This window comes from Fusarium fujikuroi, chromosome FFUJ_chr07 (assembly GCF_900079805.1).
Source record: "Fusarium fujikuroi IMI 58289 draft genome, chromosome FFUJ_chr07".
Classification (NCBI taxonomy): domain Eukaryota; kingdom Fungi; phylum Ascomycota; class Sordariomycetes; order Hypocreales; family Nectriaceae; genus Fusarium; species Fusarium fujikuroi.
Window position 1 is genome coordinate 1 of NC_036628.1, and position 26031 is coordinate 26031.

At 47.1% G+C, this 26031-nt stretch overlaps 10 protein-coding genes; 4 read left to right on the plus strand and 6 right to left on the minus strand.

Annotated features, from left to right (window-relative positions):
• Positions 1 to 204: 204 nt before the first annotated feature.
• On the minus strand, positions 205 to 2505 carry FFUJ_09163 (related to tol protein; the record flags this gene model as incomplete). Its single annotated transcript, XM_023580056.1, has 1 exon — positions 205 to 2505. One exon carries the CDS (start codon positions 2503 to 2505, stop codon positions 205 to 207), a length of 2301 nt encoding a protein of 766 aa, XP_023432899.1.
• A 772-nt stretch (positions 2506 to 3277) lies between these two features.
• FFUJ_09162 (uncharacterized protein) lies at positions 3278 to 4927 on the plus strand (the record flags this gene model as incomplete). XM_023580057.1 has 3 exons in its annotated part: positions 3278 to 3609; positions 3634 to 4613; positions 4719 to 4927. 3 exons carry the CDS (start codon positions 3278 to 3280, stop codon positions 4925 to 4927), a joined length of 1521 nt encoding a protein of 506 aa, XP_023432900.1.
• Positions 4928 to 7149: 2222 nt separating this feature from the next.
• FFUJ_09161 (related to lactose regulatory protein) lies at positions 7150 to 9296 on the minus strand (the record flags this gene model as incomplete). XM_023580058.1 has 3 exons in its annotated part: positions 7150 to 8965; positions 9031 to 9229; positions 9284 to 9296. The coding sequence occupies 3 exons, from the start codon at positions 9294 to 9296 to the stop codon at positions 7150 to 7152; spliced, it is 2028 nt and encodes a 675-aa protein (XP_023433921.1).
• An 844-nt stretch (positions 9297 to 10140) lies between these two features.
• Positions 10141 to 10501, minus strand: FFUJ_09160 (uncharacterized protein; the record flags this gene model as incomplete). XM_023580059.1 has 2 exons in its annotated part: positions 10141 to 10165; positions 10221 to 10501. 2 exons carry the CDS (start codon positions 10499 to 10501, stop codon positions 10141 to 10143), a joined length of 306 nt encoding a protein of 101 aa, XP_023432901.1.
• A 776-nt stretch (positions 10502 to 11277) lies between these two features.
• Positions 11278 to 13269, minus strand: FFUJ_09159 (related to heterokaryon incompatibility protein het-6; the record flags this gene model as incomplete). The annotated part of the gene is made up of 1 exon (XM_023580060.1): positions 11278 to 13269. One exon carries the CDS (start codon positions 13267 to 13269, stop codon positions 11278 to 11280), a length of 1992 nt encoding a protein of 663 aa, XP_023432902.1.
• A 258-nt stretch (positions 13270 to 13527) lies between these two features.
• Positions 13528 to 16357, plus strand: FFUJ_09158 (related to beta-mannosidase; the record flags this gene model as incomplete). XM_023580062.1 has 7 exons in its annotated part: positions 13528 to 13661; positions 13715 to 14090; positions 14142 to 14403; positions 14458 to 14761; positions 14828 to 15258; positions 15310 to 15545; positions 15599 to 16357. 7 exons carry the CDS (start codon positions 13528 to 13530, stop codon positions 16355 to 16357), a joined length of 2502 nt encoding a protein of 833 aa, XP_023432903.1.
• Positions 16358 to 16915: 558 nt separating this feature from the next.
• On the minus strand, positions 16916 to 17980 carry FFUJ_09157 (uncharacterized protein; the record flags this gene model as incomplete). XM_023580063.1 has 2 exons in its annotated part: positions 16916 to 17765; positions 17880 to 17980. The coding sequence occupies 2 exons, from the start codon at positions 17978 to 17980 to the stop codon at positions 16916 to 16918; spliced, it is 951 nt and encodes a 316-aa protein (XP_023432904.1).
• Positions 17981 to 18885: 905 nt separating this feature from the next.
• FFUJ_09156 (probable Modin) lies at positions 18886 to 20858 on the plus strand (the record flags this gene model as incomplete). XM_023580064.1 has 2 exons in its annotated part: positions 18886 to 19966; positions 20017 to 20858. 2 exons carry the CDS (start codon positions 18886 to 18888, stop codon positions 20856 to 20858), a joined length of 1923 nt encoding a protein of 640 aa, XP_023432905.1.
• A 2337-nt stretch (positions 20859 to 23195) lies between these two features.
• On the plus strand, positions 23196 to 24063 carry FFUJ_09155 (probable UGA2-succinate semialdehyde dehydrogenase; the record flags this gene model as incomplete). XM_023580065.1 has 2 exons in its annotated part: positions 23196 to 23370; positions 23396 to 24063. 2 exons carry the CDS (start codon positions 23196 to 23198, stop codon positions 24061 to 24063), a joined length of 843 nt encoding a protein of 280 aa, XP_023432906.1.
• A 198-nt stretch (positions 24064 to 24261) lies between these two features.
• On the minus strand, positions 24262 to 25047 carry FFUJ_09154 (uncharacterized protein; the record flags this gene model as incomplete). The annotated part of the gene is made up of 1 exon (XM_023580066.1): positions 24262 to 25047. One exon carries the CDS (start codon positions 25045 to 25047, stop codon positions 24262 to 24264), a length of 786 nt encoding a protein of 261 aa, XP_023432907.1.
• Positions 25048 to 26031: the final 984 nt, after the last annotated feature.

The following is a 26031-nucleotide window of genomic DNA, read 5'->3' on the forward strand; positions in this document are numbered from 1 at the left end:
GGCAAAGATAGCTTAGATAGTAAATACTAACCCTATCCTAACCCTAACCCTAGTTTTATCTATAATATAATTAGCTATTTATTTTATTTACAGTCTGGTTGGCTGGGCCCTTCTAAATATAACTAAAAACCGAAAACCTAAACCTATTATTAATCCCTATAAACAATATTAAATAAAAATAGACTACTGATTTAATTTATACTACTACTCAATTGAGATAACCTGCTCCTCTGTGTGATAGAAAATCTCAGCTTGTCGAACCCAAAATACTCCGACACGGCGAAAGGCTCCATTTGCCTTTTTTGAAAGCAGCAGACCCTCGTGTGGCACCTTCAAAACACTGTGCAAGGCTATGGGTAGGGCCCAAAGCTCCGTAGTATCTTCTCCCTCGATGTCCAATAGCCCTATAGCGATAGGTATATCAAACGGCCAGTTGATGGGCGGGTCCCCGTCTCTCAATACCACGCCCTGGTGTATTAGACGCTCGTACAATGGCCGACGAACAATAGAATAGGCACGTCCCGAAGGTGGTTCATAGCCATATCCTAGCGCGGCCTCGAAAATATTTTCAACAGATCGCATAGGCACTGCCGAGAGTACCACCCGATGGGGACGACCCCTGACTTCGATACTGAAAGGTAAAGTAGCCCGGATAGCTTCTTCCAAAGCCAAATCAATTCCCCAATCCCTTGGGGCCCAGGCGCCCGTATCGTCTGCAGGGAAACAGCAGGGCTGTGGCTTCTCGTATGCATTCGGGCGAGACACTTCGATGGATCCCTCGAGAGCCATCCATGACCACGAAGGCGCCCTTTCGATGACCTCAGAGGGTTGAGGCAACTGCCCTTTCCGAGGCCTTCTCAGTGGCCCCTCAGAACTTTTCCACAAGAGTTCTCGAAAGAACTCCTTTGTTTCCCACATCCCTGCCAGGTACCTGGGTTTGGCGCGGGTTGCCCACACCAGTGCCTTTTCGTATCGCCTGGCCACACCGGCGAGTGCAGCAAAACAGTCGAACGGATCAAAGATATTTCGGGTTGAGTAGATCCTCATGATGGTGTGCCACTCGCTCAAGGCTGACTCCATTGAGTGACGTTGCTCTGAGCATACAGTTTGTTTGCCCTTGTCCCTGCGGTCAGTGGGAAATGACCAACCCCTCGAAGCACAGCGTTTCTCGGGACACTCAAACACTACCAGGTCGCGCGTCAACTCCATCTCAAATGGGATTGTCTGACTTAGTTCCGGTGACTCTTGGAAGAAATCCTCAAACGAAATGTTTTCTCGACACTTGAACATGAGTTGCTCCATGCCAAATGCGATGACTCGCCGACTCAGCATGAATTCTTGGAAACACCAGGCCCGCCGGTAAGCTGGGCCAAGGTTCTGATTCCTTGGCAAGTGGAGTCTGCAAGTCCGCCTCTGGGATGACTCGTATACCATGTCCGGGTGCATCGCGTACGGAACTTCAACAGGTAGTGCTATCGGCTTGTACCATTTTGCAAGATTGACAAATCCTTTTCGGCTATTATCGCTTCTCCCCGCAAGGATTGTCAGCTCGGCATTTCCGTAGATCTCAGGGACCAGGAGGGCTGAATGCTCCCAGTCTCTCTTGTTGTCTTGCATAATGCACAGCGCGTCGATCCAGATATACCTGTAGCCCAGCTCCCGGGCAACCTGCATACCTTCGAGGTGTGTTCGAGTCATCCGAGACTGGTCCATTCCAGCTTTCAGATCATTCAACGTGGCTTGCTTGAGCTTGACCTGATGAACGCTTTGGCCGTTTGTCTTGACCCCCCAGCAATAAGACAAGGCCACGTATCGTCCCTTCTCTCCCCGGTTCATTTCTACCAGTCTAATATTGGACGAGTCACTGATATCGACGAGCCTGGGCGGCAAGATGCGGGGCACTTTTCCCTCGCAGCTTTCGTGCGCCTGGCGACAGTGGTCCAGCCACCTCGTTATTGTCAGATTTCTGCGCTCGCTGTGGGCGTCGCCGGCCTGGCTGGTTAGGCAGTCCAGCTCTGCGAAAGTCCCCTGAATCTCCCGACTTTCATGGGACCCTAGATAAAGGTATCTTGTTAGTCTTGGGGACTCATACATGTAGGAAGACTGGACTGTACCTTCGTTTGCAGAGATCGAGAGTACGCCGATCGAACCAGTTACGTGGTGATCGTAGGTATGGATTCCCTTTGGCTCGCCTACCGAGATAGATATTGAATCCTTTTGTTTCATTTTCAATATTCCTGTTATCAGCAAGACATGGCCGGGGGGCCAAGTCTCAAGAAGCTGATTGCGATAGGCGGGCCCAATGTCTGACTGAACGGATGCCCACATCAAGCGACAAAGAGGGCAGGGAGCCGGCTGCACAGACTCAGCGCACGATTTCAACTCTGCGAGATTTAGATGATGTTCTTGAGTAACGCCATTATCAGCAACAATCACAAGCCTCCGGCATTCGGAGCAAAAGCCCAAGCCGAGTGGAAATCTACGGCGAAGTGTGTTCGAAAACATGGGTATAAATGAAGGGCTTGGACCAAGCCAAGGGGGTCGAGCGAGGTACGGCAGATGAAGGGGTGAGGAAAGGGGGGAGCAACTAAAGGGAAAAGGAAGAAGTTTAGGTAGCTAGCTTAGTCATTTGTAAATTTCCCCCAGCACCTGCCACGGGAGTTTGGGAGCCTGATCTCGTCCAATGGGAGGTACATATCCGCGCTCCGTCACGGCTGGCGAGGACACAGCCCCAATTTAATGCAGGCTCGCTGGTTGTTGCAGGTGGGGTTGAATAAACGTAACGACATGGTCTGTGTTGGCCTTTTTCTATCCTGGGGTTGAAATAACCCTAAGACAAGGAACTAACCGAATCCTACTATAGAGATATACAATTTGTGTTTTTTTGCCTTTTTCTTTTCCATTTCGTTTTCATCAGTTGAGTCTCGTTGAACACAAGTGACGACTAAGCGCCCGGCTTGAGACGGAGGGGTTCCAGTGGATCTGAAGGCGGTTATCGCATTGGAGATGGCCCAGAACAGGCGCCCAGCATTGCGCCACGTCACGTCGGTTGCAGCTTTTCAAACAGGCTGTGTAGGCCATCCCACCCCGCTCGTTGCTGCAGTGCAAATAAGCATCAGCCACGTCGGGGGTGATCTTTGAGGTATAAAGATCCAAGGGCCTCAACTGAGAGGGCGGGTCGAATCAACCACCTCCACGGACGCCATCGCATCGCCAGTCCTGTCCGTACCCGCGAATATCCAAGTGCAATCATGGCTGAAGTGCTGGCCGTCGCGCGATGGTGGCAGGCCTTCAGCTCGCCGAAGCCTCTGCCAAGTCTCTCATCAAAGCCATCATGGTGGTGAAAACCCTTCAAGAGGTCCCTCACAAACTGGCGAGGCTCCTCGATGAAGTCGAGACGTCGACATATTACGTCGAGCACATTTGTTACAACCTATTGGAGCCTGATTCTGAATTCTTCCAGACGATGAAGTCCCTCAGCCGCTTGTACGGGCTGATCGGGAGCGTCACCTCTCTGCAGGACGCAACCGACGAAGTCTGCAAATTGCTATCACCACTGGTCGAGTTTGGCGGCAACTCGCCTTCCACGAGGAAACCCTTAAGCCGGCTGTGAAATTCTGTCGTGTCACTGAGGATGGAGAAGGAGATCTCGGGGAAACTTGAGAGGTTAAAACGACTCAACACTGATGTGGTGCGAGAGATTTCAGTGGTGGAACTGCAAGTACAGGTGGCGGCCCATACACTTGCAGTCACGATGGACACGCTGATGGCTCAGAGGTTCGCTGAAATCGGGACACAGCTGGGCGCGTTGACTGCCGATGTCAAGGACCTCGGCCTCACATTCACGCATCCACAGGCTAGCACCATGCTTGGTGCCTATAGGAAGAGCCCCATGTCTGGGTCGACTACCAGCCTTGGAAAAACTATGTTGACAGAGAACAAAACAACGTCTCACATAGCCGTCATGCCATCAGATTCGTCAGACAAACTGCCGTCTGTCTCAACGCAACGACAGAGAAGGCAGCTAGATTTCTGCCTACAACGAGGACGAAGTCCAAGCCTACCCCAAACACCAAGTGGGAGCTTTGGCAATTCCCACTTGGATCTTGTACTCTTCAGCATTCGTACATACTACACCAAGGGGAACTTTGATGCAGCACCGGTACTGCTGCTGCCACGGCTTTGGAAGGACTGTAGTGACAGCATCTATTTCTTCAAAGTTTCAGACCTCCGAAAAGCCCGGAGACTGCTTGAGAAGGCAACCGTCGCCCACTCTGCCGATGTATTCTCTCGAGGATCCTCCACAGCCCTGATTGAGATCCTAAGCACGCTATCACCTGTCAACACCGCCAGCAACCCCGATGTTCGCAAGACCTTACTTCTATATCTCCATTCCTTGGCTCTTCGCCAGCTATCTCGCGAAAGTCCTATTCTGATCGTTCTCTCCTGCCTACATGAGGGCATGGATACCACGGACTGGTCTGTGAGGGCACTGACCTGTATTGTGGACCGCCTGTGCGCCAATCTCGATCCAACCAATCCGGTCAGACTATTATCCCAGAAGCGCCTAATTGCTTTGCTGCGCCGTAGTAGGGACTACGACGGGGCACTGCGTGAGTGTAACAGGGCTCTAGCGGATATTAGGACCACACTTGGACCAGGCTCCCTCCAAGAACGGAGAATGTCTCGGCTTCTGGAACATATTTACATGGATTAAGGCGATTGGGCTTCGGCTCTGGATATCTGTTTCGATATCGTCCAAGAGCGATTCAATGAAGCCTTCGGACCTAACCTAGATCCCCAGTGTCACGATGAGTGTGCTGTGTGGACAATGGAGGACATTACCAAGATATACGAGAAGAATGGGAACCTGGAATTGGCCATAGCCTGGCTCAAACAGGAGAGGATAAGCGGCGGTATTTGCTGAGGCTCAAATGTATTCCTAGAGCATATCCAGGATAAGTTCATAGGGTTGCTAAATCGGTGTGGAATGAGTGAGGATGCTCAGATTTGGGGCAAGGCTCTAAAGTGTTTACTATATATTCTTAGTATATTTAAAGGTGTATTCTTGTAGGAACATCTATGTAAGTCTTCTCACAGCAATCTAGTAGCTAATGACAAAATTAATTGTAGTGGAATTGAATTCTTTGCCCCGCTTTATAGGGGGTAGAGTTGGATTTATTGATGGGTAGAGTTGATTTTTGTAAGCCAATTAAAATTCGCTACTCTTATACGTAAGGAACGCGACGCGATAAGCGCGTATAGCACCTAGATTTGTAGCTTTTACTTTTATTCCAGGAGGATAATATTGAACTATGCTTCCTTACTATGGAAGAACGCAGCCCTTTCGTGTACTTTAAATCTTATTGGGTATTAGTGTGTCAGATATGTCACTATAGTTATATAGTAGATGAGGTTCCCACTCATTTGCGCAGCAGGCATATTTCTATAACACCAGCTGCATGACGTTAATTAGCTGAAATTATCGATAATCTTCCAGGAATTATCAAGAATCAATTGCAATTAACTGATGAATTCAAGCTTCTACCTCCTATAATTCCTCTGATTCTAGAGCTTGACTCCCTGCAACCTGATGGGCGAGGATATTGAATATGCCAGCTTGTTTTTAAGGACGACCAAAAGATTTAATAGCACTATGCCACTTAGCACTCCTGGATTAATCCCTAAGGTCGCGGAAGGCCTAGAGTATATGACGCTTATGTACGGCCCGAGAAACCATGGAGAGAGGGTGTCATGTGTCCACGGTTCTTTCGATCTAGGGCGGCCAGTGGCTGGTTTGAGGTTGGCTGCAGGCTGACAGGCCGTGGGTACATATCGAAGGCCAATGCGACAATCATCACCAAGCCGCCAATGTGCAGCAGTAAAGTATTGCCAGAAACGCATGCATACATTAATGGGGTGTTTAAACGCGACAAGATGTATTAAGGTGCTGAAACTTAACTACGTTTCTACAGTAAGGTTCTTGGCGATGACTCCTTTGCAGCAACAAGTCTGTGGTTGGAACGTACATGATAGCCAATTGCATATAAGAATGTGCGGCGAGACATTTTACTGGCAATGACATGCCTCCCAATTCACGCCAAGGTCGGTTATCACATAGTTATGCTATGTTATGTTATGTTATGTATATTTTTCGTCCGGGGGGCCTTAGGCCCCGAAAGTCCCCTACTGGGGCACAGGATGTGCTAAGCTAGAGAAATTAGGACTTACCTACACACTAATTGCAGAATACTATGGCTTCCTCTTGAAATCTAAATCTGCAGACACATCAATAGACCACACACTATCCAGCGTATCAACGGCAAAAATGGCGCATCTAATCTAGCCCGTTACCTGTTAGCGGGATGATCAGGCGCGGCTGATAAACGGCAGCCGCAAGGTAAGCCTGTTATTAGGCAATCGTAAGCCTCTGGGCGCGGTAGCCTCAGGGGTCACGGTTAGATAGAGGGCATGCTAGCGCCCTTTATCTAGCTAAGAACAGGTAAGAGAGGAAGAAAAGGTAATAAAAGAAATATATAGAAGATAGAAGGGAAGGAAAGTTGTAAGTACTTCTTAAGTTATTATTACATATTAATAAAGGTAAGTCTTTTTAAAAAAGAAAAACATATTATCCTTAAATAGATTAATAAAAGTAATAAAGTCTCTTTTTATTATAAAATTTACTGCTATATTTAGTAAAGATATAAGCGTTATTTAATAATATATCAGAACTTTTTTATAATAAAAGATATAATTTAATACTTTATATTAGCTATATAAGTAAATTAAATTTATATTATTATAGTTAAACCTCTTATAATATGTAATGAAGTCTCTATAAAGGGATCTTACTATTAGTAAATAGTATAAAGCTATATATAAAAGTAAGAGCTTTAATATATAAATTATATTTATTAGCATTTAGATAGAACTTAGGTTACTAGCTATTAATAATACTTCTTTAATAAGCCTAACCTGCACTATTAATTATTAAGAGATATAATGTAAGATAAAGCGCTTTAAGAGTAAATTCTTATCTATAATATTCTATATAGTAGTTTAATATAGTGTAAACATTTAACTGCTTTATATTATACTGTAACAAGAATATGCATTTATTTTACTTCTGGTAACTACAGAGTAGTAATGTCATGCATCAACAAACCCATCTTCAATCCACGTGCAGTCTGTATCCCATGACCAATCTTGACAGAGCATGTTCAATACATCATCCACCTCCAATCCATCAGCCCATAAACATGAGTCCTGACCCAAGCACTCACTGTCGTTCATGTCCAGTTCATTGCAAGACTGTTGTCCCTGGCGCATCAAATCGCAACTTGTTTCAAAAATCTGGCTCACAACTCCCTTACTGCAACGTGCGGTCAATGACCAATTTTGCATCTCCTCAAAGAGCCCCAAAGCTGTCTGGACCTGATTACGCCACTCAGAGACAACAGTACTCTGAGGCTTCCACAGCATGCTCAGGAGTGGTATCATGGCGGCCTGGTAAAGGAACCATACTGCGTTCCATCCTGACATCTGATGGCTCAGCCACGTCTTGGCTATGTCTTCAATGGTTGTCTTTGAAAACTGCTGGCACTTCTCGATAGCGACGTGGTCAGCCTCTTGGTCCGTTCGATGGTTAGTCGTCGCATCTAAAAGTGCTGGGCGATATAGAAGCATGCGCAAGTTCCAGTATCGCCATCTCATTATGCACCGAGCAAGATGAACCGGTTCATCACAGTCTCGGTCATTGGAAAGGATTGAGGGTAGATGAATATGCCAATTGACCAATGCCTCGTCGAAAAGGTCACGATTTTCAGCATTGAGAACTGGAGTCACAGCTAGGCTATCCTGTATCTCAGTTGCAATCATGCAAAAGCGAATGTTCTCAACAAGTGTTGTCATTCCCATGTCTTGCTGAAACCTTTCTTCTCCGTCCTTTCCGAGCTTCGGGAACTGAACGTCAATGGACGGAGAGAAACGACCAAACGAGGGACGGCCTAGGGTCGTTGTCGTCCAAGTGTCAAGACAAACCAAAGACCACCATGTACGTCGCCTCACTTCTGCTGCTTCATACTGATCACCGCCTCCGTCCTGATATGAAGGCTCTCGATGAAAACCAAGGGCGCTCGCCATTCGAAAGGCTGCACCAAGAATAGCATTGCCTCGATTAGGTCGGTTGATGTAGTGAAGATAGTAACCCCCAGCAAGAGCAAGGGCTTGTAGCGTTTCGATGTGACTGCTGCCAAATGCGCCAAGGTCGAGGTGTCTCATGGCCTCGGTGTAGTACTTGCAATGATCCCGATCACTCGACTTGCTAGAGACGATACTACCCATGGCCAAGACCATATTCAAGAGAGCAAGCCAGGGCGGATCCTGACGTCGACTGCCAAGGTAATCTGTCCTAAATGAGGTTTCATCGAGCATCGGTGTAAAGATGTGGATCCGCTGGAAGTAAGCGTCAACCAGTGCTTGTCCCTTGCTGCTCCATTTTATGCGAGGACATTCCAACAGGGTCCTGGAGGGATGATAGCAAGGTCGAACCTCCTCGTTTCTGGCGATGTTGTTGTTGATGTTCGTCTGACGAGAGGCTAGCAAGCCACGTAACTGAGGCCGAACCTGGAGCATCGCTGCAAGTGCCGCTCTGATGGATGAAATGCCCAGATATGATGCCTGTCGGTCAAACGGCAGGGACAATGCGTTGACATCATCAGCTTCCGCAGGCAAGGGGTCTCGCTCACGTCTTTCTTCGTCCCACTGTGAGTCTTGAGTGACAGACCTTTGAGGGGTGCTATCTGAAGGAGACGGCAAGATTTTATCAGTCGAACATCCATGTAACAAGGCCTCACGAAGTTGCTGGTCTGATAACGAGGCCAACTGCGGAATACTGTGATTTGGGAAAAGGCGGTTCAAGATGGCATCGCGTTCTTTGAGACTTCTGGATAAGTTCTCAAGTGTTCTGTCACAATCGTTAGAGTTTTCTCATAGATAACATGACTCTTTTCAATTGAGTCAAGGACGAACCTCTTTGTAGGCATAACTCGTTGAATCTGTTGGGTGTAGACGCATCTTGACTGTAAATTCCTCGACTCGCATTGGTTACACGGTTTTCGGCCGTCGCATCGAATCTTTCGCCGCTTGCAGTTGCCGCATGCGTGCAGACCTCGAGTGGGCTTTGACTCTTTAAGAGTGCCCGAGTCCGAGGACTCAACAGTGCCCTGGACTTGTGAAACACAAGAGTCAGTCGAGGATCATGATCAAAGACCACCAAACTCACAGGTACAGAACATAGTGAGCGCCGATGCGGGGCAGAACTGGGTCTCTTGCTTGCAGAGGTTCGATAGAACAAAGGTGGAGGTAAAGGTGCCAGTCTAGATGTGAGGAGATGGCAAATATCATCCATGGAGTGGCAAGATTGCATGTCTTACGAGCGTGGTCCAATCTCATCACACACACGTGGTACAAATGCGGAGTGCGGCGTATTGTGCTCCGTACCTGGGGCGATTGTGAAAATCTGGGGAAAAACGGTGAATTCCAACATGCTCGATGGGCGGTTAAGCCTAGCCTGAACAGGAGAGGCATGAGAGTATCCGTGTCTAGATTGGGACTAGTCGAATGCTAATAGCCTCGGTTATAGCATAGATCTACATCAACGGGCCATCCACCTACCCGAGAGCAGTAAGTTTAGTACATGCATATAATGTAAAATCCAGTTTGTGATAATGGGCTTTCCTGGTCAGATTATACCTCGAGATCACTTGAAAGCCCGCTATATCAGGAAAGCAAAATTACATGTTTCCAGAGTTTCTATAAATCGTTACATCTAAGACAATTACCTGGAGTGAAATTCATTTCTCAATAGGTTATCGGTAGCTATGTCCCACCAGCAAAATGTGATAGCATTGGACCTTCGCAGCTTCCAATGCTATTACTCCTTCATCACCCTTGGTGATTCTCTTCTTCTGTCTAGACAACTCCACCGTGCTTCAGGCCACACGTTAATAATTGACCCTGCACACTTGAGATACATGTTATCTCTTCTTTCATTCAGCCGACACATATTCATGGAAGATTACAGGGCTTTCCACCACAGTTAACCCCTCCATGCAAGCGCGTCGCGTATACCCAAAGTCTTCAAACTGTTGCATCGTAACCTGAGCTTTATAGAGATTATAGTCAGCATTATTAATTTCCCCACGAGGCATAGAAGGAACTCGCGATTCCACTTGAACTCGCCATACTCATACTTGAAAACTTGACCATGCAGTATTGGGAAGTCATTGCTGAGGATGACGTAATAGTCCTCGTCGTCTACGTCCCTGAAAAGGCCATTTGGCCTGTTTCCTTGGCCATTGAACTGGCATTGTTTTTGGCCGTCGTTCCAAAAAGCCCAGGTGTTCTTTTGGGCTTTGATGTCTTCTTTCGTTGTAAAGGTTACGCAGGCGTGAGACTGGAGAGCGAGGGCGAGCGTGCCGAGGATGAAAGTAGTCTTCATGATGAATAATGGAATGGACTTACTAGATATTGTAAAATCTGTCAGGCTGGTGTTGAAGGCTGGGGATCGGGGCAAGGACGGTTATGTTTTATTGCCTTGTCACAATGTTGAATACTAATCTTGATATTATTTGAGAACCTAGTGCTAATTGATATAACTCAAAGGATTCAACAAAGCTTACAGGGATATATATACATGCCGTGTTTTCCGTCTATATAGTGAGGCCTTTGCAGGATGTTGGCGAAGTCTGACTAGCCAGCTGACATGCAGCATCCTTAGACTCTTAAAATTACCTGATGGTAAACGAGGTAACATCTAGGAAATCGGAGGTTTCTACAAGTGTACTTGGCACAACCCCCAAAGGGGATACATTGGTCCTTTGTGCATATAGTATGGGCGCAGACTGTCTTTCCATCCCCGTTAGTACTGACATAGGCCGAGGCGAATCGGAACGAAGCGACGGTCATGCCCAACCAAACAACGGTGCATGCATATAAGAAGAACAAAGAGAAGAGGACGACATTCGATCTTGTCGACGAGGCAAGCGCCGAGAATGTCCTCGAGGAATCGCTGGCAATAGAAGAGCAGTGAGATACTGGCCTGATCGATCGTTTCGATGTAACCAGTCGTCTCAAGGACTGCAACGAAAAAGTAGGAAAGGACTACATTGCCTGCTTATTGACTGATTGGTGAGAATCTCTTCTATATTACGTATGCTTATGCACATGAAACTATGAACCTCATCTTCAACATCTTTATACCATATGCTTCTACACTTAGCGCAGTAGTAATTCTTCAAAAGGTCTCTCTTGATCCATAGCCTCTCCAAACATTGACCCATCGACATAACACCAGCTGACAAGAGTCCATGTCTGCACGGGAAGAGATCTCATCTCTTCATCAGCTGTCAATGGGTCAGGTCGCAGCACAAGAGGTACTCGACAGCCCGGAACTGCGTACACGACATCTCCTTCCATGGTAGGTTCTGGCCCGATACCAAAGAAACCTCGGCTGCTTGCGAATGTCTTCATTGTGTCTATACGAGTCCTGATTATGCGGTGGTGCATATTGGACTCGATCTTGTGGAGATTCTTTTGTCGCGAGTTCGACTGTACCCACTGTAGCCACTCATTAAATTGCCGACGGTGTTCATCCCATCCTGGCATACCGACTCTCAGTGGGCTGTCGTCGATATCGAGACCCATAATGAGAGACTCAGCTAATCTGTCCATCCACGCTTCCCTGGAAAGATTGCCTGCTAGCCGTGATCTCAGGGCTAAGATAGATTTAACTGCTGCCCGCTGCTTCTCTACAACCCAAGAAGCGAAGGGGGGGCAGATGACGTCTATTGTATCGAGTTGCTTGACTTGAAGTCTAAGCCGACGCGGTGATTCAGCGTCGATCTTTGGTGGTGTATTCAAGCGTCCGCCTGCATCCCAGCCTGCACTGTCACAAAGAACAAGTGGCTCATCGTAGGCATGGCATCGAAGATCGGGGGCCCAGGTGGGTATGCTGGAATGTTGCCGCATATATCCCATCCACGATAGGGCTAGAAGATCAAGGGAGTCTCCGTTGCAGAGAAGTGCTTCGGCTGTTTCCACAAAGACTTGCTCTTCAGTGATTCTGTAATTAGCTTTCGGGACCGGTCGGCTATCTGCAATACCGTGAAAAGCAAAGACTTTGTCGCAGGTCCTTGTGGCTTGGCAATGATATGCAGCCTGAAGAAGAGTCTCATAGCATACTCCACTTTCTCCCCGATTGACCTTGTTCTGGTATTCTTCTCGTATACCAAGCATCCTGGTTACACACCAGAATCCAAGGATGGCTGGATGATCGTCTTCATAGCGGCCCAAGCCAGTGAATGAGTTCCAAATGGCAGAAACACCATCTGAAAAGTGGCTCAGATCTACGCAGTCCTCACCACAAATCACCTGGATGTTCCCTCCGGCAACAACCTCTTGTATAACCCACACCCGTTGGAACCATGGGCGTTGAAGTAGAAGCAACATGCTCTCTAGGCCATACTCATCATTTTCTTGTCGAGAGGGTTGTGAGACTTTGCGGTATAAGCTCCGAAATTTATCATAAAAAGAGCTGGATCTGACCAATGGTTCTGGTCTAGTCTCGACGTCGTTTTCTTCTTGTTTCATGAAGCGAAATGCATTCTTAGTAATATCATCACTGTTGCCCAACCAAACTAAGACTTCCTTAGAGCGTGAATAAATCTTTCCCATGAGGGGAACTTGAAACTCCTTCTCCGTTGTGTCTTCCTGGTTGATACAAATGGCATCGATCCACACAGTGAACTTGGATGTTCTCTCCTTCAGAGAATTAAAGAGATCAAGCAAGGTCTGGCTAAGTGGGAGGGAGTCGCCATTTTGAAACTTAATCCTCGCTATGTCTGTTGAATTGTCCCAGCAGTAGGAAACAGCGGTGTAGTCTGGAGGGTTCTCTAGAGGCACGACCCTGAAGTTGCAGATAGGTTCAGAATCCTCCCCATTAATGCTGACGTCCAAGATCCGGATATCATCCCTAGAGAGAGGGGGGTATGCAATGTTCATAATGATTTGGCTAAAAGCAGGGCCATCAGGACGTAGCCAGAAACGAAAGAGCGGGGAGGAATGGTTTGTGGGGGCGAGCGCGAGGATAATCTTAGCCTCTTTTGGAAGGATGTAGTGGTGTCTGTTGGTGCAATTGTTCTGTGGGGTTGGCGTGTAACCTGGACCAAGGCCTAAATCGGAGACGGAAGAGCTTGTTCCGCGGCTCATGAATGCCTACGTCCCGTATCGAAATTCGGAAACTAGCACGGAGATTGGTAGCACCGGTCAGAAGCGATCATATCCATAACTACAGCCAAAAATAAAACCCATTATAAGCAGCTCATCAACAAACTCATTGAAAGGTATTATCGTTCCCAGCTTCCAAATTCATTGCCGCGCTTCGAATACTAGAGATCATTTATACAGCTTCTGTACTGGTCTTTATCGACAAACGAATCCGGCCTGTTATACACTTTCCTGATCATGATGCCTCCAATCGCACAAAGAACGCTGCTTGAGAAGGGATGGTCATTCAAGAAAGCAACAGATGGACATGATGCTTGGAAGCCTGTGGCCAAAGTGCCAACGGTTGCCCACATTGACTTGATTGAAAACGGAATGTTAGTATACAACGTTCTACGCTCTCCCGGGTGCTAATCGATGACCTATATAGCATCCCTGACCCATTTTTGGATATGAATGAGCTTGAAGTCGAATGGGTTGGAGAGACGGCTTGGACTTACCGCACTACTTTTGACTCGCCGTCTGCCAGCAGTAGATCAGTGTATCTTATCTTCGAGGGTCTCGATACGTTTGCTCAAGTCAAGCTCAACGATGTCGTCATACTAGAGAGCGACAATATGTTTCTCAGCCACCGTGTGGATATCACTGACAAGCTTTGCAACGAGGGTACCAACGTGTTATCCATCGACTTTGACAGCGCACTACTCAAGGCCAGGGAGATCACAAAGCAATATCCTGATCATCGATGGGAGCTCTTCAACGGAGAGGCTGGACGCTTGGTTGTGAGGAAAGCTCAATATCACTGGGTATGTGTAATGAATGAAATACAAGAAACCTTTTGCTAAATAAATACGCAGGGATGGGACTGGGGTCCAGTGCTTAACACCGCCGGTCCATGGAAGCCAGTCTGGCTTGAAGTGTCATCCGCCCACATAAGTGACTTCCTCCTCAATTACAGTGTTTCTCCAGACCTTGAAAAGGTTCAGGGCACGGTGGAAATCGACGCTGAAGGGTGCTATGACACGGCAAATATCTCTATCCTCTTTCAAGACACTCTCGTTCACGATACAGTGGTAGCAAAGCCTTCTAGTGGCCGTCTGGTTGTCCCTTTTACTATAGGTACTCAGCCATATACGTGACTCTAAGCGTAACATACTAACAGCCGTTGACTAGATCACCCCAAACTGTGGTATCCTGCTGGATACGGTCATCAGTCTCAGTACACCGTTAGTGTCAGTATCGTCAAAGATAGCCAGAAGCTGGATGCAAAGACCAAGAAGACTGGCTTCCGGAGGAGCGAACTCGTTCAAAACGGAGACTCTCATGGGAAATCATTCTTTTTCAGAATCAACAACATTGACGTCTTCTCCGGTGGCTCATGCTGGATTCCGGCCGATAACTTTCTACCTCGAATCACCGCTTCCAAGTACCGAGACTGGTTGAAGCTTATGATAGAAGGCAATCAGATCATGACGAGGTGAGGGGACATTGATGAGTCTTTTCTCCTTGCATAAATTTACTGACCCAATTGGATTGGATTCAGAGTTTGGGGCGGTGGTATCTACGAAGACGACACTTTTTATGACTGCTGCGATGACATGGGCATTTTGGTGTGGCAGGACTTCATGTTTGGCTGCGGAAACTATCCTGTAGGTCCAGAACTCATCCGATCGATTCGCGAGGAGGCAGTGCAGAACGTCAGTAGACTGCATCACCACCCTTCAGTCGTGATATATGCCGGCAACAATGAGGATTACCAGGTTCAAGAGCAGGCAGGTCTCGAGTACAATCCAGACGACAAGGATCCTTCTTCTTGGCTCAAGTCTTCTTTTCCGGCTCGGTACTACTATGAGCATCTCTTACCAGAGGTAGTCAGTGAGGTATCTCCAGGGATGACATACTGGCCTGGATCACCATTCTCTGGAGGCAAAGACACTACAGACAAGACTACAGGAGATCTCCATCAATGGAACGGTAAGTGGCGGGCTGTATCTTCTCTTCCTTTATTTACTGACATCTCCATAGTTTGGCATGGCACGCAGGAGAAATACCAGGTCTTTGACAGGCTGGGTGGTAGGTTCAATAGCGAGTTCGGTATGGAAGCTTTCCCGGCCTTGTCAACGATTAAGCACTGCATCACTGAAGAGTGCGACCGTTTTTCGCAGTCTCAGATGATGGATTTCCATAACAAAGCAGATGGTCACGAACGACGAATCGCCACTTATGTGGTCGAGAACTTTCGTCCTCTTCCAGATCTAGAGGTAAATTACCCCCTCCTCAGAAGCAGATCTCTCTTTTACTGACCCCTCACCAGTCTCACATATACTTGACGCAGCTTTGCCAGAGCGAAGCCATGACTTTTGCGTACCGCAGCTGGCGTCGCCAATGGGGAGACGATCGTAGATGCGGCGGTGTTCTCGTCTGGCAGATGAACGATTGCTGGCCCGCCATCTCATGGTCCATCGTCGATTACTTTCTCACAAAGAAGCCAGCATATTACTCCATTCGTCGAGCCCTCAAGCCCATCGCTGTGGGTGTTCAGCGACAACACCACGACTGGAGTGTCGTTCATGCAAGACCAGCGAAGACTTCTTCGTTTGAAGTCTGGGTTGCAAGCAACAAGCAGGAGGAGATTACTGTCACTGTTGAAATTCGCTTCATATCGATCAAGACTGGCAGTGATATCAGGGATAAAGTCGTCAAGGCCAACACGGTTTTGATTTCGAATGGGACGACTGACATCCTGACTGGACAGATTGACAATGTAAAGGATGAGCCACATGTCATATCTGTGCGTATTTTTCAGGGCGACACTTGTGTCTCACAAGACGTCGATTGGCCTCAACCTCTCAAGTATCTTGACTTCTCCGACAGAGGTGTTGAGGTTCAGGTTGGGCCAGATGGGTATCAACTCACGGCCAACAAACCCACCAAGGGCCTAGTCTTTGAAGAGCTTCCCGGTATCTCCTTAGAAGACAATTGCATAGACCTGATGCCTGGCGAAGTTGCTACTGTAAAGGTCAATGGAGTCGAGATGTTATCTGGAGTCCCAAAATACAGATACCTACGTTGATAGAAAGAGTGGAGCGAGAATACCAGTTAGAATTATGCAACACTCTCTAGTTTACCCAGATAGCTTTAACCCTTGGATAGACTGAATTCTAAGAACATAAATCTTATCTTAGCTTTACCCTCATTTATTGGGAATGGCGTTCAGCCAGGGAGTGTATGCAATAAAGATGCCCTTCTCCTTAATGCCGTTTTTAAAGTTACTCCTTTCAGAGTCTGCAAGTTCCTTTTATAACCAAGAGTCCTGGTATGTAGAGCATAACACATCCACAGAGTTAATTGCCACGAAACCCGGATCATCACCATTGGCAATATTCTTCTCAAGTTTTACCAAAAGTGCTGCATCAGGCGACCTTTACACTCAGGGGGCAAAGGTGATCGAACATACGGTCGACCAGAAACCGAGCGGCCTTTTTGCCTCTGTAGGACTATCTAACAAAGGAACCTGTTTAAGGCCCAAGGACGCAAAGTCTATAACCTTGATATCCGGTTTATCAACCATCATCCAGTCCCTGGCCCGGATATTCCCATGGGTCGCGGTCTAATAGAGCCAACCCATCTACTACAATCTCGCCTTGATTAGCTCGGAGTCCTTGACCCATTTGCCACCAATTGGACGTCCTCCACGCAAATGCGTCAATGCGACACCATCTTCGACAGGAGCGAACAGTGGTAATCCTGTTTGTGCAATACCATAGTCACGAATCACCGCTTGACCTCGTGGCGACACAAGGTACAAGAAGAAATCACGTACGTGATTCGTCACCGAGGGATCCGCCTCTTTAATCACTGGTGAGAATGAGGCATAGCAACTGTTCATCAGAATGTGCCTTGGTCGAGTTGGTTCGAAGAAGATTGTACAGTTGGAAATGGTGCCAAGTCCAGTCTGTCGCAAGACCGTTGACCGATCAGTCAGGAAGTAGGCACCTGCGACATCAGCCCCCTTGAGAGCTTCTGATGGCGATAGCAAGCTTGTCTTGTACCAGGATGATGTTGTCGCTTGGTCTTCCCACGGCTTTCGGCCGACCAAAGACCAGATTTCGCGTTCTTTCCACATAGTGGCAGAATGGTCGGCACGGCTGTGGAACAAGCAGCCTGAGGCTGCGATCTTCTCAAAGGCATCAGTTATAGATGCTGCACATGTCAGTCCCGCAGGGTCTGATAGGGGCCCTGCTAGGCAGAAGTGGTCGTGGAATACGCATCCAGCCGTATATGACCATCCCTCAGCCTGGGCTAGGGCTTCCTGGTCGCGTTCATAAGTCAAAGCAAAGTCAATGAAGCCATTGAGTAACGCCAGCTGTGTATTGCGGGAGTGGTTACATATCCACTCAATCAGGCCATCTTTGCCTCGAGACTTTAAATAGTCTTGGGCAAGTTCCTTGACCAAGCCAGTGGCACCTGCACCACCATTCCTACATGAATGAAAATTGTCAGTAATTTGTCAGACAAAGGTTCAGATGGATACCTAGGTAGCTGAACGAGGAGGAGGGGGGACGAAATCGCTGTCCGACCAAAGTCTGACATACCCGATTCGAAGCAATACCTCTCCAGCTTCGCCATATTGTTCAAGAGGATTTGCATCAATCTCTCCGTGCGAGACAATGGCAGTTGGGCGTGATAATGCCATGACGTCAGTTCAAAAAAGAAATTGGTCAATGTTGCACTGATTTTCGACAGGGCCAGTCGTTTGGGCGGCAATAAAGTCACTGTGATTATTAAAGATGTTTTGCGATAGTTTATCGTTTCATGAGAATGAGCTACCAGGCATTCTCGCCGATTAAGTTGGCCATTATGACGGTAAATGAACTGAGAGAATGCCGTATTCCTTAGTAGCCTATAGCCTGGCCTCGCCTCGCCTTAGTAATTAAATTCGTGACCCCAAGCACTTCCCCGCATAGTAACCTCGGGCAATTGCCATGACGGCAATTGACGGCAATTGAGCCAAGACTTGTGGCCAAGAGCTTAAATTAATAGAGAGAACTTGGAACTATCTATTGGTTTTTACTCTGCCTCTGGCTTTGGCTTATTTAACCTATACATCAAACCGATTGCTCTTTGAATCCAGCCAGTACCTATTTGATGATTGTTTACTGTTGTGTAGTATGGAGTATGTATACATAGTGGAGAATGCGTGAGTAGGGATCTGTTGCGCATATGGATATGGCTTTAATGTTGAAATGTATATATATCAGCCTAAGATGTATAGATACTTATTTGAGAATCCTCTAAACTTTTGGCAAAACATAAGTAACATTTATCTTCTCGAGGTCCTTAAATTTACTTACCCTACATACTAAGCGCCCAAAACCAGTTTATAATTAGCACTTCTCCACTACAACCCCTGTGCAGCATCACAAACCCATCGTAATTGGACAGTGTCGCCCCTTTTTAGCGCGTCAGTCAGATTCTCCAGCCATCGCGTTATGGGAACCGACGCTGGGCATCAAGAAAAACCCAAGTCCTGGAGACCTCACAAGCACCTTGATCGGACTATTCTCGATAAGACACAAGACACAAAATATATCACTTGAAATGTCCTCAACAGCTGTACCAGACCCAAGCTCTGGTGGAAGCAGTGACGACAACACGGAGCTCATTATTGCCGTGGTTGCGCTGGTCATCTCCGTCTTGGCCTTTGTCATTGCCATTCTGCAGGCCCTGCAGCAGTATCTCGCCACAGCCACCGGTTTCTCGTCATGCAGTGAGGCTGTCATAGGAAAATGGGCTCAATTTGCTCGGCGCCGGATGATCTGGTCCGAGTTCCGTTTCGAGGTCCAGTTTGAGGCTCCAGTCATTTTCGTCGCCAAGCCCGGCAACACCAGGGGACCACTGGGTGATGATGCCCTGGCCAAGGACGAAAGCAAAAAGATCATTCGCCTCGATGGCGGAAACGAAAATTTCAAGTACACAGACACTGTCAAAGAATTCGACAACGAGTACAAGCAGAGCACGCAGCGCATCATTCATACGGCTGATAACGAAAAGGCTACCTGGTATGGCTTGCTCATGGCTATTGTCAGGATGGAGAAAGAATCTCGCGAGTGGCAAGGCAAGAAGTCAGCCGAGTGGGTTAAAGCGGCTGGTCCACACCCACGAATCGATACTGAAGAGCCTCATGCACATCACTCGCTAGTTGTCTGCATGCAGAGAAAGAGGCGTACGTGGGATAGCATGCCCAAAGACTTTGCTAAACCTTATGCCACAACTACAATATCGCATCTTGTTGAGATTGCAGGAATGCTGGGCATTCATTGGAGGAAATTTGATCTCAATACTGACCAGTATCGCGGTCAGGGCAACGGGTTTGTTCTATATGGCTCATACACGGACGGTCTTGGTATCACCTTCAACTTTCAGAAGCAAGGACCAACCTGGTTCGAGAAGAACCGGGTGATCCCCAACTACAATGTCAAACAGCTATGCTTCGGCATGGCTCCGACCATCTTCAACCAGGAGAAGAAGGTCTATGCTGACGAGGCCAAGGGAGCTGAGAGCCTTCAATTGGGAAGTCTGGCTGAGATTGCGAAGACGCTTGTGGTGCTTGGGTGTGATATCAACACAGTCAACTACTTCCGAAAGCCTGACCAAGCACGCCACACTCACCTGTTTGCGGGTAAGTTGCCCTTTATCGGGTTGATCGAAGATAAAGCTGACCTTGAATAGTTCCATTCGAGATCCTCGGCATGGTCGGAGAAATGCTTCATTTGAAGGGCACCGTCTTCCGTATGCTTCCTAACCCGACCGTTTTCTACTGGGATCCCAGCTCCTTTTCTCTGTCAGCCCTCATGATGGAATACATCAACAGTTTGCGGCCTCTCCATGAAACAGCCTTGAAGGATAGTGAACAAGTAAGAAAAATACTCAAGTGGGCAGAAGCAGATGAAAAGTTTCCGCTCCTGCGAACAGAAGGATCCACGCTCGATGTTTTTGGCGAAGACATCAATGGTGCAAACTTGGTCAATCACCTCAACAATCTCCGATCTGGAGTCGAGTTATGCGATGAGTATTTTGGCAGGATGAATAAACCTGGATTGTCCATGATCAAGAGAGTTGTGCGTATGCATATTCAAGAGGTCATGGGTATTCTACACGAGAAGAACGAAGCCGACGATAACACGAAGAACGACGACAATAATAAAGCTCTTGACGATGCACCAATCACCATTCACGACATTGATTCAGCACCAGGTGAAGACAAAGAGACTCTTCTCATTCAAATGTATTTTGACCGCGTTCGTCAAAATGTCGTCCGGAATCTCAGCAAACAGGGCCTGCTAAGCAAGCGTATGAAGGCAAGACAAGACTCCTTTGTCTCAGAAGATGACGTGAGTGCAACCCGCCCTAAGCACGGAGGAAGGTTCGGGGACAAAGAGCTCAACGAGGCGTGGTGCGTACTTATGTTCCGCATGCTGTGCTGGTTACAACTGCACGATTTCCACAAAATGGATATCCACATAAGCAAAAGCGATGCATACGCGAGTCGCATCCCGGTTTATATTGTATAATAGCTGTGTAAGAATACCAATCTCTTTTTCTCAATACATGAACTTTACTGTGATCGAAGTGAACTCAGACACTTCAAGCCCTGGCCAAAAGAACTTGACCTATATGTGTTGGAACCTCGCCGTTGAAGGCAAAGTAAGCTTTGTAATACCTGGCCAGTCTTGGACCCACGGGATAACTTACGCTGCCCGAGCCACCAAGTCAACTTTTTCAACAAACCTTGCGCTTCGGCCATTGGATCTCGAGACAAGCCCAGCAAACTTCTCTATCATGATGATGCCTAACACGCTTTCCTATTGAGATATGGGTCGCGCCGAGAAATCGAGACCTGGAAGGCCAGTCCCTTTTGCAGGTCTGCATCTACAGTAATCTGAGCCAGCGGATCGGCACGTTTTAATTGTAGAGCCATATTATCCACCAATACGCACCGTAGTTGTCTTTTCAAAATTTGTGGAATACTGAAAATACAAAGGCCAGTGGAACTTAGGGCGAGTAAGTACCTAGTAGAGGCCAGGAAGACAATCAGAGAGTCAGTAATGTTGAAGAAGCGTCAAGCTATCCTGTCGTTTCAAACAACCACTTCTACCTGGCATAGCATTGCAAGGGATCGGACCTCTTACTTGAAACTACAGTTAATCGCGCATTGCCTTCCGCGTAATGGAAAGTGCTAATTTCGGTAAAAGTTCCATATAGAGCAATCGTACGATGGAGCAGTCAATGTAAATTATTTGGCTCGTAAGTTGGACAGTCTGTCTTGCTGGAGACTGTGCACAGGTGCGGAACTAGCTTTTGAAATAAGCTTTGACCCCTGGACAGTTTGCCTGGCGATCAAATGAAGATAGCACCACGATTTAACTTTATCCACCCTTTTGTTTCTCAATACACTCTAGTGATTGCTTTAATTGTACTTACCCACAAACGAAATGTCAGCAGATAACTGGATACCGTTATGTCCGCCATAATACGCAATTATGCCGACCTAGCTACAATAAGCGGCTACTACTAAAGAATCCCAATAGAATGTATGCCTTAATTATAGTTTAACCTAACTTCATCCTGGACCACTTTCAATACTACAGCGCGTATTGCACTGTCGATCTATGGATACACATACGAGTCAGTATATCATGCCATGAAATGTCGGTAACTTAGGGAAACACAAGGTTCATAACGTAACCGTCTACATAGCGTATTAAAATCTAATAGCTATCGAAAATATATTACTTAAAAATACATATAGACTAAATGTATAACAGACAAGCTGCATATAGTATATAGAAAGTAATTAAAGCAGGGAGGCATAATATTCTAAATGGATAGAAGTAGGTATTTTATTAATACTAAAACATAGAACAACTTAAGCCCGGAATCCACATAGTAAAGTTGGAGTTATTTCAAGGAGAGCTATGTTGATAAGAGGTATAGTGGTTCACAAGGGGGTAGAGCCAATACATCTCGTTCGTTACTCCGTATAACGTGGGTCGATTTACATAATTGAAAGCTTGGATATCTTTTATCCAGCAGTATGATATATTATAATGTGTCTCCACACAATCTCAAAGAACTACCTATAAATGCCCACCCACATCCATTCACAAGATGCATTTATCTACTATTGATTACCAAGCAGCTCTTTGTAGCCAAGTATTTTCTCCTGCCCAACCTCCATAACCCATATCTACAAGGCATCTTTCCAAGGTTGGTCCTTGGAAACTGAATCTTGCCCCTGTCAGTACTGACGGTACAACCAGGCGCAAAGACATTTACAATGAAGTTTTCAGCTGTCGGTCTCATTTTCGGCCTCTTCGCCATGGCCAGCGCAAAGTGCTACAACTGCATTTACGACAACGGTGCACCTCCATGCGGTGCATGCCCCAGTGCTATGCCCAACGGATGTGCTGGTTGTATTGGCGGTTGCCCTGCTGCGGTGGGTGGCACTTCATCTTCGTACGAGGTCGACTGTTAGAGTGGGTAGCAATGTGACAATTGTTAGGAGATTTCATCATCTGACAGTTAGAAAGTTAGATCAATAACATATGATGCGGACTTGTTTAGAATAAAGTTCAATGGAATAGTGAAGAATGTTTCCTGATGAATGATAAAAAGGTAGTTAATGCTAGACAGTATGGAATATTCCATTGAATGTCTAAAATCATGCATAATGGAGCAACACAGCTGCAACCGATCCATCCCCGCCATGAGGTTTCAGTGACGTTCCGGCTTCGTAGAGCATATGAGAGGCGTACAACTTATGGCCAGCGGCATTAGTTAGCCCCTTCAGCCTGCAAGTGCAATTGCTCAAGTTCCTGCGATTAATCTCTGCATGATCGGGAACAACTATGTCACTATGCGACAACGGCATTTTAGTGAACTATACCTATTTGGGAAGTAAAAACTGTTGTACAAAGCGTAGATTGGTCACAACGAGCATTCCAGCTTTGATTGAAAGAGCCTTGTTTTTCTCAATTGAAGGTGGCGGTCGGTTTGACCTTATCAAGCTACCGAAATCGCGCAGTGGGTTCAATCTGACCAATTAGAGAGGGCTGGGCTTCTTACAGCGCAACAAAAACGCATCTTGTGTCGCAGTATTTCAGGTGCCCTAGCTTGTACGCAAGGGACTTTAGTCTTTTGCATGCCGCAGTTATGAGCCCGGGTTTCCTAGCAGTTAAAGGTATCGGTTTCAACGTTGCTGGCAAAGCCGAACGAATCCACGGCTCAATTAGGGCGTCTAGCAACCCAAAACGAAGAGTGCTTGCGGCCAAACAACCTATTCGCGTGACTGTTGCTTTAGTCTCATGTAACTTCCTCATTGCTATAGTTATGAGGAAGGCCAGCGCAGCGTTTGCTGTCGGGTGCTATATGACTGTCAAACCGTCACCAGAAACGCCTCTGTTTTGCTTGGCCTTAGCATATCTAGCTTCCAAAGCTGGATTTCCAGCAGGCACATTCAACGTTCTAACGACCTCTTTGGAAAACACCCCTGGTATTTCCGTGGTCTTGTGTAACCATCCTCTCAACGCGAAAGTAAGGCTTACAGGCAGCACTAGGAAGAGCAAAATTGTTGCTGGTCTTTATGCTCAGGGCCTTAAAAAGTGCACACTGGAGCTTGGTGGAAACTGTCCTGTTATTGTCTTTGACGATGCTGACATTGGCCAAGCCATCAGCCAAATCATGGCATTAAAGTGGAGGAATGTGGGCCAAGAATAAAGACTCCATTCACACGTGCATTTTGCACTAACTGTAGGGTTCCATTTTGCAATATGAGTCACTGTGATCATGTCGTACTTCTGAATAGAGTCGCAAGTTCTAGTTGCTTTCACCATGTGGAAATTTCCAAAGTGTTGGCTTGGTATGTTTCGTTGAGATGTCGCAAGCTTGAGCTATCAATTAACCCTTTAGCAGTCTCTAAACCTTAGCAACAGCAACAATAGGGCCGCCAGAACCCTCTTGAACTAGAACAACAGCATTCTCCCCTGGTTTCATTGAGTTCTTAGAGGCTGGAAGGCGCAGTGTAACATCACCGCCAGTCCACTTCCCAATCTTGAGCATATCCGTGACTACATTGCGATGATCAAACTTTACGCCCTTATTAGGCCCCTTGCCTATCTTGACTTTCTCATCACCACTTCTGAAGAGGATAATGATAATGTCATGTTCCTCTGCCATTTCAGCGTCAGAATCGATCCTGACATCCGTGTCATTGGCATCAAGGTAAATATGCCATGGTCTGTCTATCTGGACGGCCCTGGCTCGCTGCACAATCTCTTGGATACTCTCCTTGCTGCCGGCACCAGAGCCATCAGCTACACCGTTAACGATGACCTGAGGAGTGAAAATGGTCTTATGCTGCTGCTTCATGGCATAGGCCCGCTGTCGCTGATCCCAGGCCGACTTAGCAAAGGTATCCTTCCAGCCCATATGGTCAAAGAGCGTTACGTTGTAGGTCAGAAGAAGGAGGGTTGGGTGGTTTGCGCCCTGAAGAATGCCAGAAATGGCAGGAAAGCAGGCCTGGCAGCTTTGAGACTGAAAGAGCTCGACCACGGCGAGGGGCTCAAAGTCGATGAAACAGCCAGCTGTATGCTTGTGATCTGGGTCTTCACCCATAGGATAGCCTTGGTCATCAAGGGAGATGGAGCAGACTAGAGGGGGCTGCTTCTTGCGGTGGAAGAGTTTGCGAAGGATGGTAGCCATATTGTTAGGTGATTGATTGAGAAGGGAAGAAGAGGAGAAGAAGTAGATTGAGGGGGAATTGGTTGTGTATGGTGTAAGTGTGTAGGAAGACTGGGCATGACAAAGACGGAACCCGTGAGGAGTTTATATAGAACAGGATGACTTTAAATATCCGTATTGCCAGACGCATTGGGCCGCCCTACCGGACTCACCATGCTTACACACCTCTATACTTTGGAATGGCTTAGAAATGCTGACTGGGTTGTGATATCTCGACCCTATACCAGGCGGATATTCGTGGTCAACAACAGGCATTGTGAAACCGCAATTCGCTGGTCAAAGAAGCAAATCCTTGATTCAGATCAATCTCACGGATGAGAAACAAAGCCGTCCGAATAAGGGCCAATCACATCCCCCTTCAACTCGCAGGTCGTAGACAGTGGCGCAACCGTAGTGGAGCTGTCATCACAGCCACGTCGAGGCAGCTCGCATTCTCTTTCCCAATGTGGAATAGCACACTATTTGAGATGCCGTAGACCAGGTCAGCAAGTTGATTCTGCATTGGGAGCTGTATTGACGTATTCAGCATCTAACCCGTAGGTCAGAAGGCACTACAGACTCAGGTATGGCGAAACTAATGAACTTTGACGGATTCTGCCTTGGACGAGAATTCCTGACCGCCACTGTGTCCAGAGGCAGTGCCTCAGAGGTGTATTGGTGGCTGCGACCTGCCGTACCTGGTTCCACCTCTAGTATCACAGAATCCCATATAAGGAATTCAAGCTTATCTCGGCTGCTCGAAGTTACCTTCTTGAACTGGATTAAAAACTGGGGTCTGGGTTCTATTCTCTAGGTAGCCCCCTATTGCCTTCAGTCACTGTAGGCGCGCTTTAGGGCAGGACTTAACTTAATGTTTGCCGCGGCAGCTCGCATACGATAGACATTGGGTACTGAAAAGCAGTAAGACGCAAACCTGAAGGCCCTTTATAGTTATCTATTTATGTA